Source organism: Hemiscyllium ocellatum, chromosome 16, assembly GCF_020745735.1.
Source record: "Hemiscyllium ocellatum isolate sHemOce1 chromosome 16, sHemOce1.pat.X.cur, whole genome shotgun sequence".
Classification (NCBI taxonomy): domain Eukaryota; kingdom Metazoa; phylum Chordata; class Chondrichthyes; order Orectolobiformes; family Hemiscylliidae; genus Hemiscyllium; species Hemiscyllium ocellatum.
Window position 1 is genome coordinate 81,150,939 of NC_083416.1, and position 22,983 is coordinate 81,173,921.

Below are 22,983 nucleotides of genomic sequence, written 5' to 3' on the forward strand. Positions count from 1 at the left end.
GGCGGGGCTTTATGGAAAAGGCAAGGAAACAGCATTAAATCAAAATAGTCACTCAAAGAGCCAGTACAGACACAATAGATCAAATGATCTGCCCTTCTATACGATACCAATTCTGAGACTCTGAAGGAGTTAATATTTTTGTGAGACTACTTAATGGAGAATTAAAATAGAGCACTGCTTGCTAAGGTTGAAGTCTTAGAATGCCTGCAGGGATAATTAGTGCTCTGAAGGTGCAGGCTGTACAGATGCTGCTTCCCAGAAAGCCTATAGCTATGACTGTCATTTGACGTGACAGCTGTGCAATTGAAATTATTTTTCTGCATAACAAAATGAATCTTGCAACTGATTTACAAAACTAAAACAAACCATTGCAAAATATTACTGCACAGAAGGAAAAATTGCAAAAATTCCTTACAGATTAAAAAGTTTTTTTTATATATAGAGAAAAATAATGGCAGTTAGGTAGAGAAATACTTGGTCATCTTCCTCACTCAACAAAAGTTACCTTCCTTAAACAAAAGGGATAACCTTTGGACTTAAAAGACCTTTGGCTTCAGATGATAGACCATCTTTCAATAACACTTGTACCTTCGGCCAAAGGGCAACATTAAGTTGACGTGAAGTTTTCTTTACATGTCTAAATCTTTTAACAGTTAGAATTAGTTAACTTTGAGAATTCTTGAATTAGCAAAAGTTTGAACGGTTGTATTCTGCTTTCACCTAAATGCTTGCATTGCTTTTCAACACTGAGCCACACGGATGAGGGTGATGCTGGATTTGGAAAATATGTGATTGCTGTCCCACAGTGTCTTTTTTAAACGGCTCGAAAGCCAAAGGAAATTTGTGAAGTGAAACTCTTGAGCTGTTGTAGGTACATTATTCATTGCTAAGTTGTCTCCTAACTGCTATATTTCAGGAAATACTTGTCAGAACATGGTAATATTCACTTATCATGTGGTTTAAGGCAAAGGACCACTACCACTTTCTCAGAGCAACAATGAATTAGTAATAAGCTCCAGTCAGCACAGAAGTAGAACTAGTTTGAGCTCACTTTTGGTCAACTGATTGCAACCAAAGGTACAATCGGATCTGGTATCCCCAGGTGAAGAGAAACATTTTACTATGTTAAAGGGATGAGGTCATAGATATAGTCAGAGTTTGAACCTATGGCCAATTACTCGGCAATGTCAGTGGGAAAATGGGGGTGGTGGAGTGGCAATGGGGAAGGTAACAAATGCTGACCTGGCCAGTGACTCTCCCATCCCACTGAGGGATAGGACAAAACACACAATAAAGGATTAGAAGGATATGTTGATAGAGCTACAAAGAGGAATGCATGGGTCACTTGCACCAAAATGGATCTATTGGACTGAATGCCTGCTTCCATGCAGTAAAACACCACTTAATTTCTTGAAAAGTGGAAGAACAGTATTTGGAAGGTGAAAAGTTAAATTTACCGTTGATGTCACCTGCAGTAAGGTCCACGTAAGTTTTTCGAGCAGCAACAAGATGTCTACTTATTAACTAAAATCCTGAGTTCTGAAAGGATTTTGCAGCTGAAACCCTACATTTACATTACATCTCATGGTACAAGTTGTATCAATTATGAGACAAAGTATTCCTTGGACCTGGCAGATCAGTGAATGTGAGAAAGGTCATTTCTGTCATACATTTCTTAAAAATCCTCCGTTTATTCAGATTTAACAGTAATGGACAAATAGAGAACAAAGGCTGTATCTGCACTCGCCCAGTGAATACACACTATAATTGGAATATTGTCTTTAAGGAGTTAAATACAAGCCTGGCAGAATATTCCATAATGAATAATAGATATTCTAAATTGCTCAGGAATTTCAAAAAAATCTAAGCATTAATTTTATTATGCAGAAGTAATTATGTGAACACAGCAGTTTACTCCTCTTTTATTTGCAAGGGCTACTCAGTAATATATAAACCACCCCGCCCATTTTCTTTTTACTGTTGCATCCCTCCGAAAACCACAGCAGAGTCCATGGTGCCACTCGGGAAGGGGGGTGGGGTCTGGGGGACATCTTGTGAACCGTTGTAACATCTTAACCTCATTATTTCTTGCATTCTGGATGTGCATTTCTGCATTATACTAATTGTAAATATTCCTAACTTATTCTGCATCACCTACATCAAATCACTTAGTGGAAAACTGTTTTCTCTATGTTCATCATTACTGGCTGCCCCTACGGTATATTAAGAATGCATTTCAATTGTCGATATGTAAAACTACCAGGATTGGCATTATGTGGTAGTCCTGCATCTGCAATGTTAAATTGCACACGGCACATAAGGGTTTAAAAAAAAACAGATCGCAGTGTCATAACGCAATAGCATGTTATAACACAATGAAATATCTTACACGGGAGTGGCAGGAAGATGGAATAAAAATCCATGTTTGGTTGGGGGGGTCGGGGGTTCGGCAAGAAGTTTGTTTATAGAAGCAGGCCACCTTCTGGTGGGAAAAAAAAGCTGCGGTAGGAAATACTGACAGACACAACAAGCACCTAACCTCATCTGCTGAAAATCTTATGGTGTGCTTTTAGGAAAACAGAATTAAGAAAGATAACCACATTTCCGCAGTCTGAGAGCCAAAAAGACAAATCTGTTGATCTACAAATTTAAACCAGTTCCGCGGAGAATTTGTTCGCTGTTGCATTTTATCATTCCAAGGACCTAAACAACACTTCGCCCGTTGCTACATTGAATTAAACAAAATCTCCCTCAGCAGAATCACAGCTCAATTGTACACACTGGTGCTGCCACCCTGAGGAACGAACTAACAACACACAAATGTGAAAAGTATAATCAGCATTTCAACGAATTGCTAAATTATATTTAAAAAATTAGAAAATTATAGGATTCGTTGTTTTGCAGCTTTAGAGCCGAGCTTCACCAAATTACTTTTAAAAATTGTGGTTTTACATGGAAAGCAGATAATTAAAAATCCAGCAAACATTATTTTTACGTATGTTTTGGGATGTAGCATTTAAAAAAAAATCATTGATATAAAAAAAGATTTTTCATTGCACCTATTTATTTAATTTTGGTGGAATGATCTGTTTAGCCTTGTCAGCATAGTAAGCTGCCGCAGTCTCTTTGTCTTTCCCTGACCTCACCTCTTACTCCACCCTCTCTTCCAAGGTGTTTTTTTTTCGCTGACGCGGACTGGATTTACACTTCCTCGACAGCTTTAACTGCAACCTGCGTCAGATATTTAGCACTCAGCAGCACAATCTGTGCAATGGTGATAATCACAGCATGCTTAATCTTACTGCTTTCCTGTGTCGGCTTCACAGTCGAATGAAAAAGAAATGCCAAATTAAACACAGTATGAGACACCAAGAGCAGCCACCCATCCTCTGCCTTCAATCTGCATCCCAAAACGAACGTGCTAAATACAGCAAATGGACAAAGAGATACAGATAAAGGCTGTGTCCTCAAAATAATTATTGGTCGGATGCCTCTTGCATTGTTTCTCTGCACATGCAGACGAAGGAATTTGTACTGTCGAGCTGAAGACGGACAGGGGGAATTGAGGGGGTGGAAAGATGGGAATGAGAATTTTTTTTGCTCTGATCTGCAGTTGGTACTATCAATGAACACTCCCAGTTCAAGGACGGTATCAATACAGTATTGTACAGTACATCCCTTTCTTTCATTCCGTTACCCCAGTGTTAACACACCGCCATCTGGTGTTACAAATCGCCATTTTCATTTCTTACAGTCGACAATCTTTATTAATTCAAGTAGCAAATTGAACCCAAATGATTTCTTGCTAAATACACCCGTTTATTGATACGGAAACAGCATCTATAATAAAGACTTTCAAAAGCACTGGAGTTCTACGCCTCTATAGATCTAGACACTGACATAAGACTAATAGGCTATTTGGCAATCAGGTCTGCTCTACCATTCAATCACAGGTGATACGTTTTTCAACCCAATTTTCCCTCAGTAACCTCTCATCCCCTTGGCAATCAATAAGTTACCCATCTCTGCACTAAATATATTCAGTAAACTGGCCTCCACAGACCTCTGTGGCAATGAGCTCCACAGATTCACCACTCTGGCTAAGCAAGTTTCTCCTTATCTCCATTCTAAAAGGGTCTTCCCTTAACTCTGAGGCTGTGGCCTCAGGTCCTAGTTTCTCTTCCCAATGGAAACATCATCCCAACATCCACTCTGTCCAGGCTGTTCAGTATTCTGTAAGCTTCAATTAGATCCCCCTCATGTGTCATAACATCTCTGAACTGGTTGTTACCCAGTCAATTTCTCACCCAATTATGCTCAATTAACGTATAATCTGCAGCTGGTCCCTTGTTCCATTTTACATAATAACAGACTGGGCGATTTCCATATGCTCTTAACAATCCTCCCTCATTCTATACTCTGTAAACTTCAACTGATTCAAATGACTAATGTATAAGAAATACCATACACCTTTGCTCACTGACCCATACTGTGTTGAGTCAAAAAATTCTTATTTTATTATTTTCATCCTCTTTCTTCAAATCTCTCCATGGTCTAACTTTTCCCATCTCCAATTTCCTTCTGTCCAGCACCTTCCAGATGCCCATGTTGCTTTGATTCAGGCGTCATGCATCCCTAATTTTAATTACTCAGCCACTGATGGCACCTTCAGTTGTCCGAAGCCTTGGCACTGGAAATCTTTGCTATATCTTTCTCTGTTTTAAGATGCTGCTTAAAGGCTCTCTCTAATAGCTCAGGGGGCTTGCTATTTGATAACACCCATATGAAGCATCCTGAATATTTTACAAAATTAAAAAGGTGTTACACAAATGGAAGCCTTTCTTGATGTCGATTTCGTGGCAAACTGTATAGAAATAAAATATGACTAATAAAAATCTATAAGGAAGGAAAAACACAAATGTCTCACCCGCATTCATGTCAAATGCTGCATTCTTCTTCTGTTTTTCTAGTCGCTCTTTCTCTGCCTTCTCTTTGGCAAGTTTGGCTCTTTTGATTTTTTCTTCAGCTTCTTTCCTTTTCTTGTTCTCCATTACTGATTGCTGAGAGATAAAAAAAATACTTAAAGAGAGAAGGAATTGTACTTCATCAAGCCTTTAATGGTCTTGGGGCATTTCACAATGCTTTATAACAAATGAAATACTTCTGGAATGCAGTCACACTGCAATTGCGGGGGGGGGGGGGGGGGGGGGGCAGACAGTCAGCACAGTTGGCTAAATGGCTTGTTTGCAATTCAGAAGTATAGTTTGATTTTTGTAAAGTCTAAGGTCCCCGCGAAGGCCCTGCCCTCCATATGAGGCCTCAACCTCGGTTAAATTTATTCTCTTTCATGAGGGAACAACACATGGTCTGCTGGGACTATGGTGACTTTCACTTCACAATTGTAAGAGAAGAAAGAGCTGCAGTCATTTTGTGCACAGCAAGATCTTGTAAGCAGTAATGTAAATGACCAGATAAACAGTTTTAGTAATAGGCATCATGAAATATACTGCCCAGGACCATAAAATCTGTTATATCCATCCAAGACAGTAGATACAGCCACAGATAAATGTTTGAACTGAAAGACTGCACCCCCCAACAGTACAGCACTCTTTCAGCATTCAAGGTTTGTGTAAAGATTTGTAGCCCAGGTGCAGTTGTCATAGTTGTGGGTATGTTTGCCGAGTTAGGAAGTTGATTTGTAGATGTTTCATCCTCTATTTAGCTGACATCTTCAGTGCTTTGGAGCCTCATGTGAAGCGCTGCTGTACTGTCTCTTCTGGAATTTATTTGGTTCTGTTCCTGCTGTTGCTGGTTGCCAGCTCTAGTTGTTCATTGTAGTGGTCGATATATTGGATCTAGGTCTATGTGCTTGTTGATGGAGTCCACGGATGAGTGTCATGAGACTATAAGACATAGGAGTGGAAGTAAGGCCATTCGGCCCGAGTCCACGCCGCCATTTAATTATGGATGATGGGCATTTCAACTCCACTTACCCGCATTCTCCCCGTAGCCCTTAATTCCTTGTGACATCAAGAATCTATCAATCTCTGCCTTGAAGACATTCAGCGTCCCGGCCTCCACTGCACTCCGCGGCAATGAATTCCACAGGCCCACCACTCTCTGGCTGAAGAAATGTCTCCGCATTTCTGTTCTGAATTGACCCCCTCTCATTCTAAGGCTGTGCCCACGGGTCCTAGTCTCCTCGCCTAACGGAAACAATTTCTTCACATCCACCCTTTCCAAGCCATGTATTATCTTGTAACTTTCTATTACATCTCCCTTAATCTTCTAAACTCTAATGAGTACAATCCCAGGATCCTCAGCTGTTCCTCGTATATTAGACCTACCATTCCAGGGATCATCTGTGTGAATCTCCGCTGGACACGCTCCAGTGCCAGTATGTCCTTCCTGAGGTGTGGGGCCCAAAACTGGACACAGTACTCCAAATGGGGCCTAACCAGAGTTTTATAAAGTCTCAGTAGCTCAGGCTTCTAGAAATTCTCTGGCTGTTCTGTTTGGCTTGTCCTAGGATTGTTGTGTTGTCTCAGTCGAATTTGTGGTCCTTGTCATCTGTGTGTGGCTAATAGTGACAGCTGGTGTGGCATTTAGTGGCTAGTTGGTGTTCGTGGATGCGGGTTGCTAGTTGTCTGTTGTTCTGTCCTAGTGTTTTGTCTTTGCATGGAATCTTGTAAATTACATTTGTCTTGCAAATGATGGGTACAGGGTCTTTTGTCCTGGTGAGTTGGTGTCTGAGGGTGGCTGTCGGTTTATGGGTAGTCACGAATCCCAATGGTCAGATAAGGAATCAAATACTACCACCCTGTGTCAATACAGACCACCAATCAACAATCCACAAGGGAAACAGTCAGAGAAAACAGTCTCAGGATGAGGTAGGTTATGATTACAGACACAGACAACAAACTACACAGGTACAGATTAAAAAAACCATGTGCCAAAAGTCATTAATTTCAAAAACCACCAATTGGAAGTGCAATGTGACAATCAAACAGACCATCACCAAAGGACGGAATAGAACCATGGACAGAAAGAGAACAGCTTGACAAGACAAAATGACTAAGCTATCCAACAGCGAGAAGATAACACGATAGAAACCTGGATAAGAAACCTCTCCAACAGATCGCTTACAGACATAGAAAAAGCTAGTCAAGGGACTCAACCACAAGCACATGGATGCAAAAACAATAGACTTCCAAGCTGCAGTAGAGTGTATGTCAGAACTAACTGAAGAGACCCAATAAACCAGTCAGACAAACAAAGGTACCCTTACTAACAAAGAAAAGACAAATGAACAACCTCAATGAGAGAGGGAAAGAAGCCCTAAAAACCCTCAAAAATGACCAGAACATAATCAGTACCAGCAGGCAAGGACAGAATGATGGTTATCAATGCAGATACTGACACCTACCACCAGAAGGAGCGTGACGCCACGCCACCGTTAACCAATAGAATAACCAACACACTACAGAACCTACAAAAAAGGACTAATAACCAGGATTGACCTACAAAAGATGAAACCAGAAAGCGACAGCTCCCCAAGATTTTCTGGATTACCCAAAGTACACAAACCAGGCTTACCACTTAGACCAATTCTGGAACTTCCTCGAACTCCATCACATAAACTGGCAAAAGAACTTCAACAAAAACTAAAACATCTTATCAGCGGATCCAAACACTCCATACAATCATCACAGGAATTCCTAGACAACATCAAAAACATAAACATAGACAAGGGCGAAGCAATGGTCTCATTTGGTGTAATGGCACTGTTCACTTCAACTGACAAAACTCTAGCCAAAGAGACAATAGCCAACCTGCTGGACAGACAGAACAGGCAACACGGCGGGGAACAAATCAACAAGGACTGTACGCTCAAACTACTTGACTGTGCTTGATGACACACTTCACGTTCAACCATCAACATGTGAACAGATCAATGGGACACCTATGGGCTCACCCATTTCTGGGCTCGTAGCAGAAGCAGTGATGCAAAGACTGAAAAAAAAAGCCCGCCCACAAATACAACCAAAACTCTGAATCAGGTAGGTGGACAACACTTCTGTGATCATTGAAATCGAAAACACACATTGGAACATGAACACCATGCTCACAAGGATCAGATTTATGAGAGGAGGAGGAAACCAACAAACAACTCCCATTCCTGGATGTGATGGTAAAAAGAACACTGAATGCACCACAAAAGTCTACAGGAAAGCCAAACACACAGAGCAGGTACTGAGCTACAAGGGTTACAGTGCGTTACAGCACTCCTGACCTACAAAGGGAAGAACAACAACACCTCTACAGAATATTCACCAAGAATGGATATCCCCACAACTTCATCTGCAGGCAACGAGGACATGCCATAACCTAACTCAGCAGCCACACTACCTTAAATAAAAAATGTCGCGGAACTGACAGCCAGACTTCTCCAACCACTGGGATTCATGACAGCCCATAAACCGACAGCCACCCTCAGACACCAACTCACCAGGATAAAAGACCCTAAACCCATCATGTGCAAGATAAATGTAATTTACAAGATTCCACGCAAAGACAAAACACTATATAGGTCAAAACAGCAGACAACTAGCAATCTGCATCCACAAACACCAACTAGCCCCAAAATGCCACGACCAGCTGTCCCTAGTAGCCACACACATGGGTGAAAACTACTACAAATTGGACAGGGACAACAGAACAATCATAGGACAAGCAAAACAGAAGACAGTCAGAGAATTTCTAAAAGTATGGCACTCATCCACAGACTCCATCAACAAGTACATTGACCTGGACCCAGTACACCGGCCACTACAATGAACAACCAGAACCGGCAGCCAGAGACAGTAGGAACGGAACCAACAAATTCCAGAAGAGACAGTACAGCAGCGCTTCACAGTAGGCTCCAAAGCACTGAAGATGACATCTAGACAGGCGATGAAACATTTGCAAATCAACTTCCCAGCTTGGCGAATATACCCACAACTATGACTCTTTCAGCATGGCATTTTGTTGGCAGCTAGATGTTGTACACAAATCCGAATAGTACTTGAACTTACAACATCCTAATTCAAAGACAGTCAAGCTAACACTGTGACCATGTCAAATGGACCTCAAAATATCATGTTTAAATATCAGTAAATAAGTTTATTAAATCAAACTTTTGAGTGGTCAGTAGTTAAGGACACAATCGTATAACAGTTGCAGGGTTTACTGCACATTATATTTCATAAATTTCAAAGCTTAAGAGCTCCCCTGAATGAATTAGTGCATAAACACATTGCATGGTATGCAGCAGAGGATCCTCAGTTTTATTTTTGGTTTGTAGTAAATTAGCTGATCTCAGCCAGGCGACAGCTGGGATGCTCCAGCTCGAGAAAATTAGAGGTCTCAGTCCACATCATGATCCAGTAATACACAGTACTGTAGTAAAAAAAAACTAACAAGGGGCTATCTAGTCTGTCCTGGACAGGGTTCAGAAAAGATTTACCAGGATGTTGCCAAGCATGGAAGGTTTGAATTATAAATAAAGGCTGGACAGACTGGGACTTTTTCACTGAAGCATAGGAAGTGGAGAGGACATATTATAGAAGTTTATAAAATCATAAAGGATATAGACAGGATTAATGGTAAGTATGTTTTCCGTAGAATGGGGGATTTCAAGATTTCAAGAGATACATCTTTAAGGTGAGAGGAAAGAAATAAAAAAAAGGCATGAGCGGCAAACTCTTTACACAGAGGGTGGTTCACATGTGGAATGAAGTTCCTGAGCAGAAGGTGGATGTGAGCACCAATTACAACATTTAAAACACACTTGGATAAGTTCATGAATAGGAAAGGTTTGGAGGGATATGGACCAGGAGCAGGCAGGTGGGACTAGTTTAGTTTGGGATTATGCTCGGCATGGACTGGCTGGACTGAAGGGTCTGTTTCCATGCTGTACAACTCTAGGGCTCAATGTAAAACACTGCACCAAGAAAGGGGAAAAAAGGTGAATGAGTAAACAAGAGGTCCAAGCTAATTCTGAGGAGATCAACTAGGAGAAAGTGAGGACTGCAGATGCTGAAGACCAGAACTGAAAAGTGTGGTGCTGGCAAAGTGCAGCAGGCCAGGCAGCATCCGAGGAGCAGGAGAATTGACGTTTCGGGCATAAGCCCTTCTTCAGAAATGAGGCTGGTGTGCCAAGCGGGCTGAGATAAAAGGTGGGGGGGGGAGGAATTTGGGGGAGGGGCACTGGGTATACGATAGGTGGAAGGAGGTGAGGGTGAGGGTGATAGGCCGGAATGGGGGTGGGGGCGGAGAGGTCAGGAAGAAGATTGCAGGTCAAGAGGGTGGTGCTTAATCTAGGGGTTGGGACTGAGATAAAGTAGTGGGGTGGGGCGGACGGGAAATGAGGAAGCTGGAGAAATCTACATTCATCCCTTGTGGTTGGAGGGTTTCTAGGTGGAAGATGAGGCGCTCTTCCTCCAGGCGTCGTGTGGCCAGGATTGGCGATGGAGGAGGCCAAGGACCTGCATGTCCTTGGCGGATTGGGAGGGGGAGTTAAAGTGTTCAGCCACGGGGCGGTTGGATTGGTTGGTGCGGGTGTCTCAGAGGTGTTCCCTGAAACGTTCCACAAGTAGGCAGCCTGTCTCCCCAACGTACAGGAGACCATATCGGGTGCAGCAGATACAGTAAATGGTGTGTGTGGAGGTGCAGGTGAATTTGCGACGGATATGGAAGGATCCATTGGGGCCTTTGAGGGAGGTGAGAGGGGAGGTGTGGGCGCAAGTTTTGCACTTCTTGCGGTTGCAGAGGAAGGTGCTGAGAGTGGAGGTTGGGTTGGTGGGGGGTATGGATCAACCTCCGAATATATCGTATCATCCTCCATCATTTCCGCCACCTCCAAACAGACCCCACCACCAGGGATATATTTCCTTCCCCACCCCTATCAGCGTTCTGGAGAGACCCAGTCGCTCCGCGACTCCCTTGTCAGGTCCACACCCCCCATCAACCCAACCTCCACTCCTGGTACCTTCCCCTGCAACTGAAAGAAGTGCAAAACTTGCACCCACACCTCCCCCCAAGGCCCCAATGGATCCTTCCATATCCGTCGCAAATTCACCTAAACGTCCACACACACCATTTACTGTATCCGCTGCACCCGATGTGGTCTCCTCTACACTGGGGAGACAGGCCGTCTGCTGGCGGAACATTTCAGGGAACACCTCTGGGACACCCGCACCAACCAACCCAATCGCCCCATGGCTGAACGCTTTAACTCCCCCTCCCACTCTGCCAAGGACATGCAGGTCCTTGGTCTCCTCCATCGCCAGACCCTGGCCACACGTCGCCTGGAGGAAGAGTGCCTCATCTTCCGCCTAGGAACCCTCCAACCACATGGGATGAATGTAGATTTCTCCAGCTTCATCATTTCCCCTCCCCCCACCTTATCTCAGTTCCAACCCCTGGATTCAGCACCGCCCTCTTGACCTGAAATCTTCTTCCCGACCTCTCCGCCTCCACCCCCTCTGCGGCCTATCACCTGCACCCTCACCTCCTTCCACCTATCATATTCCCAGCGCACCTCCCCCCAAAATCCCCCCCGCTTGGCACACCAGCCTCATTCCTGAAGAAGGGCTTATGCCCGAAACGTCAATTCTCCTGCTCCTCGGATGCTGCCTGGCCTGCTGCGCCTTTCCAGAACCACACTTTTTAATTCCGAGGAGAGACAGTTTCAACTCCTACCATGCAGAGGACGGAATTCTAATTTCATTAACAAGTCTGGGAATTAATTAAATTGAAAAAGTGACCCATTTTGTTCACAAATAGGGAAAGAAATTTGCTGTCATTCCCTGGTCTAGCCTACATGTGACTCCAGCCCACTTAATGTCGTTAACTTAAACTGGGCATTTAGTGCTAAGATGGGTAAGATCAAGCGTCCTTCGCCTCTATGCAGAACTGTCCTGCTGGAAAACTAAAAATGACAGCCACCAGGTCGGGAGCAGGTTGTAAAGATAATACGCTGCATCAAAGCTCAGAAATGGCCATATCACTGCTGCATTGCTTCATATATAATTAATTAAGCACTTACCAAAAACATACTCTTGAAGTTACTAAGATCACCAAAAAACTCCTCAACAGATATTTTTTTGGTGTCAAAGACAAAGTATTTTCCAAGATCTTCAAAATCCTCCTCCATGGTTTTATGCATTTCTGATAGTTTTTCAAACTGTTCCCTTGCAACCTGTACAAAACTGTGTCAAAGCTTTAATTAAGGAAAAGTTACCTTGACATTTAGCATGGTACATACATGATTTACAATATCATAATTTTTCAATAACACAGATTAGCATTGTTGTTTTCACTGATGCAACTATAACTGAAGTTATTTCATTTAATTAGCACTGTACTGATTATGCTCTAAAACTGACCTACATTTTAAGCAGTATGATAATAATTAAGTGCTGGAAATAATGTGTAGCGTTTCTTGCGAAAACATTAACTTTTCAGATGGGTAACATTTTATTTTCTTTCAAGTATTGGTAATTTTGTTTTGTGGATTTCTCGCGCCCACAGTATTTTGCTTTTGCTCTAGTATGCATGCTGATGTCAAAAAACATTACATCGAGAAATAAACAAGTCATGACCATCTTCAACAACTATTTTACAATTTTCTGCTAGATTTTCCTGCAGCATTAGATTTACATATTTTCCCATGCATCTGATTCTGATGGTTACATTTCAAAACACCAATACTGTACCTGAAGAAATTAAAACCATTAGTTACTTCTGACAGAATAGTCATAATACATACTTAAATTAAATAAATCTGCAAGTTTGATAAAATAAGTATTGCTGCAAGTACAAATACATGTTATTCGGCATCTTAAACAGATTTTGATATTTATCTATGATAAGTGCACAACCAATTAGAAGTGCTAGCTTATTAAAAAATCCATATTCAAAACACCTTCCTCTACTTTTGACCCAATAAAAGCATCCAGTATCTTGAAAAAGAGACATTTAAGAGAAACAGCCATGTCAGATTTCAGGGATGATGATTGCGCTTAACTTGAGATTACTTTGAAGAAAGAACTAGAAAACTCAGGAAACATAATAGGTGTGGGTTCCATGAACTTCCAGAAAGCCTTCAACAGTCCAAGACGCAGGAGACTACTGGGAGAAAAAAACCCAATAAGCATGGTAATACAGGAAAGGGAACTAAGTTTGGTTAAAGCTAATTAGAAGAAAAGAAACAGAGTGCATGTGTTAAGAGCAATTGCACAGTGATTGCAAATGGGTAGCTGTGTCCCACAAGGCTTTGTGCAGGGATCGCTTCTGTTCACATTCATGATTAGTAATGGTTGGAAAAAATTGCTCATTTCTCTCTTGCCACTTCTACGTAATATGCAAAGTGACATTTTCACATATTATTTCAGACATATTAAGGAACATAATGATGTGCACTTTCAGATTTGAATAGATGCTGATCTTCACAGGTGCATGGAATTCTATTTGTGTTCAAAGTCCTGTAAACAGCAAAAATGTTAGGTACAAGCAAACAGTTAGCTTCTACACTGAGTAACACCCAACTTTATCTCTTCAAATGAGCCCAGTCCTACAAACATCATGATTACTAGTGTCTGAGTAAGCCACTAATTAAATAAAGACAAAAAAAAGTGTAGAAACTCAGCAGGTCTGGCAGCATCTGTGGAGGGAGAAGCAGAGTTAACAGCTGACGAGGATCCTTATTTAAAATTGACAAGCGATTGATCTTTGTAACATTAAAGCTACTTTTCCTTTTACAGGAACTGATGGAGACAAGACTGAGAAAAAGGCACTGGCAAAGTTTAATGATTTAATTACTATTTCATTTTGATTGTTTTGAAACATTACTGCAATTATCTGATAATTCAACTGTACCAACTAAAACCCAAGAGTAAATGAGCTTTTATTCAAACTTCCTCATCACTTCACATCCTGCTCTAAGCCCTCTTTAAACCAGAGATCAATTTAAAATCAAATAACTTCATCATCAAAGCATTTCCAAAAAAAAAACCTGAAAGAAATCATCTTAAAAATACTCAATGTAACAACAATTCCACAGCATCATTTCAACCATGGAAAATGGATTTCACTCTTAAAAGATGCTAATACAGTGCTTTGGTCGAAAACTTACAACACTCATTTTGAAAGATTTGGAGATGCCGGTGTCGGATTGGGGTGTACAAAGTGGTGTTGTGTGATTTTTAACCTCATTTTGAATGTTAGACTTTATCCTTCTGGCAATTTAAATGCTGTGACCTCAATTAATTCTGTACAATGTTCTTCAGCACAGAATTGAAAACAACATACACTACCATTGTTGAAATGTTGACTGACATGTGATTTGCATCTTTGCCATGTCTGTGCAATGATGTGATGATTCAAAAGGAACGTGTTAGCCTTTTCATTGTGTCTGAGTAGGGTTTCGCTTCTCTTATAAATTCTCAGTAAGAATACACTCTAAGAATGTACAAATTAAGAGCAAAAGTAGGCTATTTAGCACTTCAAGCATGTTACTAATACAGCCTTGGATTTAACTTGAATCCTCTTCCTCATTTTATCATTTTATTATTTTATTTCACTCAATCTTCAATAACTAAATTAACCAAGTATTAAGTTTAAAACCTTTGTAACTAAAGCCAGAGAAAGAGATGTGTATTGCTCACCAAGTGTTAACACTGATGACAAAAGAGACTGCTGATGTGTCACAGCAGGAATGCAAGTGCAATTTAATACAAAGATTGGCCTCAAATATTGTAATTTCAAAGCATGTTTTGCAACAAATATGTGATTTACTGAAGGATTAAAAGTTTTGAACACAGTCACAGAACCTGTAATACCAATTTTAACCACAATTCAGTATGTAATATTGCTTTATAAGGTGTGATTCACATGAATCAAAGAGACAGAGGCCGTCTTGATATCCTCCTGCATATAGTGGCGATTTGCATGAGTTGAGTTAAAACAATCATCCAAAAGTCAACCAATAACAAAATCATGATGCATGCAACTTAATCTGTAAACCAATTTCGTGTTGGGATCAGTTTTGCTCATGACTGCTCACATCTGTGCTTTTAAGGCTACACAACGTCTTGCAATGTATGCAAAACCATTGAAGAAAATCAAACAGAGAAAGTATAGAATAATGCATCAGTACAAAGAAAAGGATGATAGAACAAAGGGTTAGCAAGGTAGTCATTAAATCACTGCCCCAATTCCAATATTTCTGGCAGTTGTCAGATTGTTTCTAATGGGTTTGATGTGTCTCCAGCACAGTCCTCAAAATTCTTCAGCTACCCTCACAACAAATCCTTTATTTCCTTCTACCCCACGTATCGGTTTCGCCTGAAATATATCTATGCCATTCATTTCAGCTGGTGCTGGTGAATTCCACATTCTAACTATTCTCCACTTAACAAAAGCAATATTTCACCAAGGCTCCTTCAATTGCACCTTCCAGATCTGTAAATTCTGCTCATAAGTAGGACAAGAGGAGCAGATACATGGGAACACCACCACCTGCAAGTTGCCTTCCAAGTCTCTCACTTCCATGATGTGAAACTATGTTGACGATTCTTCACTGTCGATGGGCCAAAATTCTAGAACTCATTTCAGCCCAGTATTTCAAGGTGGCAGCTCACAGGTAACAAGGAGCAAGCAACAATTTTTTGTCCTGCCAGTGAAGGTCACGTCCCATGAAAGAATAAAAAAAGGTTCTGCTGAGTTGTCTACTGAATTTATTACTGACCACCTTTTATAATATGGTCCCTCGCTCTGATATCTCTTTGGTAGAAATAGGTTTTTCCCACTTCACAGCTGCTGAGATTTCTAATACATGTCTGCTCATTTTTATTTCTTGATTGTATGTTCACACACCTACTATAAATTCGATTACCAAGATTTATCATTTTCCTTTCAATCTCAATGTTTAAAAATGACTCTCTAACTACGCCTCAAATCATGTCAAGTTAACCACTGGAAAAGTACAATCTATTCCTGAGTATTCTGGCTAAATGCATGTCTTTGACCAAGTTTGTAATTTCATATGCTCCATGCTATCTCAAAATGCATTTAGGATCTTCCTTAAATTACATCACTGTGTGCATGACCTCAAAAATCACAATTATTCCTGGAGTCATTTGATCTGGTAATTGATGTACAAAAAAAAACTCCAATATTATCCTAGACTTCAAAATGCAAATAATACTAATGTCTGAGAACCACATTATACAAGCACATGTCTTTTTGTGCTGCTCTAATTTTAGCAAGGAATCTGTACTGTGTGTTGAATCATTGAAATTCTCTAAGAGTGAAACAGATTGGCAAACTTCAAAAGCAGCTTTCCAGTTCTGAACTCAACTGATAATTGTGTGGTGCTTGGGGCATTATTTTTACACTCAGTATGGTTATACAAGACCTTGATTTTTAGCTTTAGAAGTAATTCAAAACTCATGATTTGCTTTTTCTCAGTTCACAGTTCCAGGGCTTCCTGATATTGATCCCCATTCTGTGTTATGCTAGTTGATCTCAGGGCTTCTCAGATGATGCAACTGCATTGGCTGCTTAGATTTTGTTCTAGTGATTCACATTACAACAAGTCCTTGCTGAAAATACAATCAGGTTTCGTTAAGCTAACTAGCCTGCTGACATAAATATGCCCAATTTCAATGAAGTCGTATTCTAACAAAGTCAGTGCATTCTAACATGTTGACAGAAATAGTCAAAAAACAATACTTCATAATGCACAAGAGTTATTGTTAGTCACAGACTCAGAGGTGTACAGCACGGAAACAGACCCTTTGGTCCAACACATCCATGTTGATCAGATATTTTAAATTAATCTAATCCCATATCCCTCCAAACTCTTCCTATTCATGTGGTCATCCAGATGCCTTTTAAATGTTGTAATTGTACCAGCCTTCACCACTTCTTCTGGCAGCTCATTCCATACACACATCACCCACTGTGTGAAGAACTCTCCCTTTTAAATCTCTCTCTTCTCATCCTGAACCTATGCTCTCTATTTCTGGACTCCCCTCCCAACCAGGGAAAAGACCTTGTCTATTTACCCTATACATGCCCCTCATGATTTTATAAACCTCTAAGGTCACCCCTCAGCCTCTGATGCTCCAGGGAAAACAGGCCCAGTCTTTAACCTCTCCCTAAAGCTCAAACCATGCAACCTTGGCAACATCCTTGTAAATCTTTTCTGAACCCTTTCAAGTTTCACAACATCCTTCTAATAGGAAGGAGACCAGAATTGCACACAATATTCCAAAAGTGGCCTCACCAATGTCCTGTACAGCAGCAACATGACCTCCCAACTCCTAAACTCACTACTCTGACCAGTAAAGAAAAGCATACCAAACATCTTTTTTACTATCCACCTATCTATGACTCTACTTTCAAGGAATTATGAATCTTTGTTCAGCAATTCTCCCAAAACTTTACTATTTGTTTATAAATTCTGCCCTAATTTGTCTTTCCAAAATGCAGCACCTTAAAATTATCTAAATTGAACTCCATCTGCCACTGCTTAGCCCACTAGCCCATCTGATCAAGATCCCGTTGTACTCTAACCTAAATACTCATTACATATTGCAATGGTTCATATGAGAATTTTATTTGGTACTTGCTCATACTAAGGGAGTCAAAAGTTACTGGGATAGGCAGGATAGTGAGTTGAATCACAAGTCAGGTCAGCTGTGATCTTATTGATTAGTGGAACATGCTTGAAGTGCCAAATAGCCTACTTTTGCTCTTAATTTGTACATTCTTAGAGTGTATTCTTACTGAGAATTTATAAGAGAAGCGAAACCCTACTCAGACACATTGAAAAGGCTAACACATTGCTTTTGAATCATCACATCATTTGCACAGACATGGCAAAGATGCAAATCACATGTCAGTCAACATTTCAACAATGGTAGTGTATGGAATCCAGAATTTAAGGGGTAGATCCTATGCCAGATGTAAGGGGTCCAATAAATCTTCGCTGGAGAGACAGTCACACTGAAGGAACATATACATTGCATGCATTCAAAACAGACCTAGATAGGTCTTGAGTTAATAAAGCTTTCAAGGGATATGGAGATGGTGTTAGAAAATTATACTGAAGTAGAAGATTAGCTATGATTACAAAATTCTGGTACAGCTGCACTTGGAGTATTGTGTCGTTTTGGTCACTGCATTATAGGAAGGATGCGGAAAGCTTTGAAAAAGGTGCAGAGGAGATTTACTAGTATGTTGCCTGGTATGGAGGGAAGGTCTTACGAGGGACGGCTGAGGGGCTTGAGGCTGTTTTCATTAGACAGAAGGTTGAGAGGTGGCTTAATTGAGACGTGTAAGATAATCAGAGGGTTAGGTAGGTTGAACAGTGATAGCCTTTTTCCTTGGATGGCGATGGCTAACACGAGGGGACATAGCTTTACACTGAGGTGGTGACAGGTATAGGACAGATGTCAGAAAGTTTTGGGAGCATGGAATGTACTGCCTGCAACAGGAGTAGACTTACCAACTTTAAGGGCACTTGTCAGCTTTGACAAAGGGTCAGTTAGACTTGAAATGTCAGCTCTTTTCTTTCCTTACAGATGCTGCCAGACCTGCTGAGATTTTCCAGCATTTTCTCTTTTGGTTTAAGGGCATTTAAATGGTCACTGGATAGGTATATGGACGAGAATGGAATAGCGTAGGTGAGATTGACTTCAGATTGGTTTCACAGGTTGATGCAACATTGAGGGCCGAAGGGCCTGTAATGTGCTGTCATGTTCTATGTTTTATGAATGGCAGAGTAGAATTAAGGGACCGAATGGCTTACTCCTGTTCCTATCTACATGTCACGGTCTGTTACAAAGAAGCAGAATCAACAAGACAGTTATTTATTTTTGAGTAAAACAACATAATATAATTTACATCCCTGTTCGAAACAAATCATTTGCTTATTTAGCAATATATTCTGTACTTCTTCATGAATACAGCTCTCCCTGCTGCTGTTTTGGCAGCTTCAAGAAGGGATATGTACTAAAACTTTTGTTCACACTAATCTAATCAAAAGTGCAAAATATGCAATGCAAAATCTTTGGAATAACAAATCAGAATTGCAAGTACAAGCCATGCTAAGTTTTTTTAAAAAGGGGAACAATTTTTATTCTCTTCTATTCCAAATTACTATCACTAGTCAGGAATGGATCTGTACCAGGTGGCTTATTTTCTGCCTTCTGTTTTGCTGATAGAACTCGTTGTATAATTCAACATTTTCCATTTGTTCTGGGCCAATAACGCCGTCTAAAATTAAAGATAGCAGGATCAATAGGACCCCATTGCAATCTTCTTAAAAATGATTCACTGAAATTAGTTACCTTTTTTGAATTTTTTGTGTCTATCAACATGCCCCAGAAATAGAAGGTAAAGCCAAACATGTTGGAGAAGCTCAGCAGGTCAGGCAACATTGGTGGAAAGAAACAAATTAAGGACAGCAGAACTCGATTTTGGAACTGTTCTCGTATCTGCTTTCATTTCAGAATTCAGCATCCACAGTATTTTGCTTAGGTATCAGTGTCCCATGAACACATTTTGTTTTTCACCCGGGTTGGCAATATAGAAAATGAGAATACAAACTCGGGGTAAGGAAGTCAGAACAGAGATGAGGAGACTTTTTTTTATTAGAACTGTTGTGAATCATTAGCATTCTCTATCCCACAAAGCTGTAGCTGTTCCATCATTGAATACATTTAAGGCTGAGACAGACAGACAGACTTCAGTCTCTCAGGGAATCAAGCGATATGTGGAAGAGTTGGGAATGTGGAGTTGAAGCTGCAGATCAATCATAATTGCATTAAATGGCAGAGCAGACTAATTGTGCTGTAGGGTCTTCGCCCCTTCTCACTCTTACAATTCATTAAATCTACTTGAGGTGGGGAAGAATATAGAACAAGGAACAGTACAGCACAAGAACAAGCACTTCAGCACACCAAGCCTGCACTGACACTACACCTTTCTAATCTAAAAACGTTCTGCCTCTACATGATCCACATCCCTCTATTTCCTGCATATTCACGTATCTGTCAAGATGCCTCTTAAACGTTGATATTGTATCTGCTTCCACCACCTCCTCTGGCAGCACATTCTGGCACTTACCACTGTCTGTGTGCAAAAGCCTTCCGCCCATAACTCCTTTAAATTTTCCATCTTGTATCATGAACCTACATACTACCTTGGGGAAAAAAAGACTCCAATTATCCAATTCTCTCAATATTGTAAACCTCTGTCAGGTCACCTCTCATCCTCAGATGTTCAAGTGAAAACAAATAGAGTTTATCCACCCTCCCAAACAGGCAACAAACAGGCAAATCTTTTCTAAACTCTCTGCAAAACCTCCTTCTAGTAGTGTGGCAACCAGAAATGTACATAATATTCTAAAGGTGGCATAATTGAATTTCTATACAGCTGCAACATGACTTGCCAATTTTTATATTCCTTGCCATGCCCGATGAAGGCAAGCATGCCATACATCTTCTTGACCACCTTATCCACTGGTGTTGCTATTTTCAGGGAACTGTGGACCTGTATGTCCAGATTTCACTGTATTTATTTGATTAGATTAGATTAGATTACTTACAGCGTGGAAACAGGCCCTTCGGCCCAACAAGTCCACACCGACCCGCCGAAGCGCAACCCACCCATACCCCTACCTAACACTACGGGCAATTTAGCATGGCCAATTCACCTAACCCTCACATCTTTGGACTGTGGGAGGAAACCGGAGCACCCGGAGGAAACCCACGCAGACACGGGGAGAACGTGCAAACTCCACACAGTCAGTCGCCTGAGTCGGGAAATGAACCCGGGTCTCAGGTGCTGTGAGGCAGCAGTGCTAACCACTGTGCCACCGTGCCACCCATTTATGCTTCTAAATATTCTGCCACTTACTTCATTCTTGCCTTCTGCATTTGACCTTACAAATTGTATCACCTCCGATTTGATCGGCTTAAATTCCATCTGCTATTTCTTCGCCCAAGTCTCCAGCCCATCTATCTTCTGCTGTATCCTCTGGCCACTCACAGATCTCCAGTCTCTATCTTCTATGACCAAGACAGTTGTATCCCTTTTACCAGTTCACGGCAGATCCCATGTGACTTCACTTTTGCATCATTTGCCATGAGGGACCTTGTCAAAGATCGTGATGAAGTCAATGTAGCTAACCACCACTCTGCCCTCAATCACCTTTGCCATTTCCTCAATAAAGTCAAGCAACTTTGAGACATGACCTCCCTCATACCAAGCTATGCTGCCTGGCTCTAATAAGTCTATATTTTTCCAAATTTAAAAAACCCTGCTTTCCAAAAATTTCTTTCTCACTGACATAAAGCTCACTAATATGCAAGCTCCTGGCTTACCCTTGCTGCCCTTCTTAAACAAGGGGACAACACTGGCTATTCTCCAGTCCTCTAGGACCTTGCCTGTGAATAAAGAGGATATAAAGATTTTGTACAACACCCCTCCAAGTTCTTCACTCATGTTACTCAGTAGTCTGCATAGATCCAGCAGGTCCTGGGGGCTTATGTAACATAATGCTTTCAAAGAGTGTTTCAGATTTGTATCTTTTGAAGACATCTTTCCCAATATCAGTACTAAGTGGACTAGTTCTAATTTCAAAATTATGCCCATCAGTCTGCATTCCCTCCAGAAACAACAGGGTAGTCATAGAAAAGCACTCACTTTAACAATTTAAAGATCTAAGATCACCTACTCTCGAACCCTTCTCAACAAAGCATGAATACTTCATGTCACAGTATTCATATATCTTCTGCATTACATGTTTATTCACATTTTTTTCCCCAACTACCAATTAGCTTTCAGTCAACCTATTTAATTCAAGCTGTTGGAATCCGGAAGTCACCAAATCCATAGTATGGAGAACAATTTTGCACAGCAGTAACTCACTAAGGCCTTGTTGATATTACCTTCCAAACCTGCATCCTCAACTAACTAGAAAGATGACACTAGCAGAATCATGGGAACACGACGCGAACACATCGCCGTGCTCCTACACTATCATGGATCAAACTACTTGAGCTCCCTTTGTTAACAGCATTGTGGGTGCGCTTCTACCACATGGACTACACTGACAAAATAAGACAGTTTACGATCATCTTCTTGAGGACAACTGCGAATGGATAATAAATGTTTGGTCACTATTTACAAGTTCATAATCTACAAAAGAATTTTTCAAAACTAGATCATTATTCCTTCACTGTCACTAGCTAATCCCTTGAACTTCTTTCCTAACAAGGTAAGTATACCTCTGCCATACGCATTGCTCCAGCTGAAAGGAGGTTGTTCACCATTACCTTCTCTCAAAGACATTTAGGAATGAACAATAAATGTTGATCGATCCAGCAACATGCATATTACATAGAAGAATTAAAAATTGAGCATTTCTACAGATTGTCAATGTTGCAATAATGCTAATTGGAAAATGACAAAAGTGGTTCATGCTGAATAGAGAATCTCGAATAATGTTAATCTTCACACTTTTTACATTTCAAGAGTTCTTTGAAAATTTCTACTGCATTTAAACATATGAAGAAAAATAGGTAGGCAGCGGGTAATATCAATACAAATAATAAATTTTAATTTAACTAAACAAAGTGAAAGGATATGGTCATTTTCTCTACAAACTTGTCTTGATCGTCACTGGTTTGTGGGAAGGTGCTGATGTCTTTTTCCAAAGTGGCAATCTGTTTCCCCATTTGTTCTACGTTCTTCTGTAACATTTCTGCAGAAACTGTAAGCAACAAAAAAAAAGTCAACTATTTCAGCATTGTCTGCTTTACATTTTCTTCAATGTATATGTATGGAACAACAGGAACCGAGGTAGACTGTGGAGAACTGAATGATCTAAGCAAGCTCAGCTGGAGTGACTACATCAATTGTCAA

The 22,983-nt window shown here is 40.7% G+C and overlaps 1 protein-coding gene across 1 annotated transcript in view; it reads right to left on the minus strand.

Moving 5' to 3' along the window:
* The window catches only part of LOC132823514 (protein diaphanous homolog 1-like), a 342,084-nt gene that overhangs the window by 50,035 nt on the left and 269,066 nt on the right, over positions 1–22,983 (minus strand). The window contains exons 24-26 of the mRNA XM_060837454.1: positions 22,706–22,831; positions 12,092–12,255; positions 4,928–5,060 (exon numbers count right to left, since the gene is read on the minus strand). Coding sequence (XP_060693437.1) covers positions 4,928–5,060; positions 12,092–12,255; positions 22,706–22,831 — 423 coding nt within the window. The remainder of the gene's footprint in view (positions 1–4,927; positions 5,061–12,091; positions 12,256–22,705; positions 22,832–22,983) is intronic.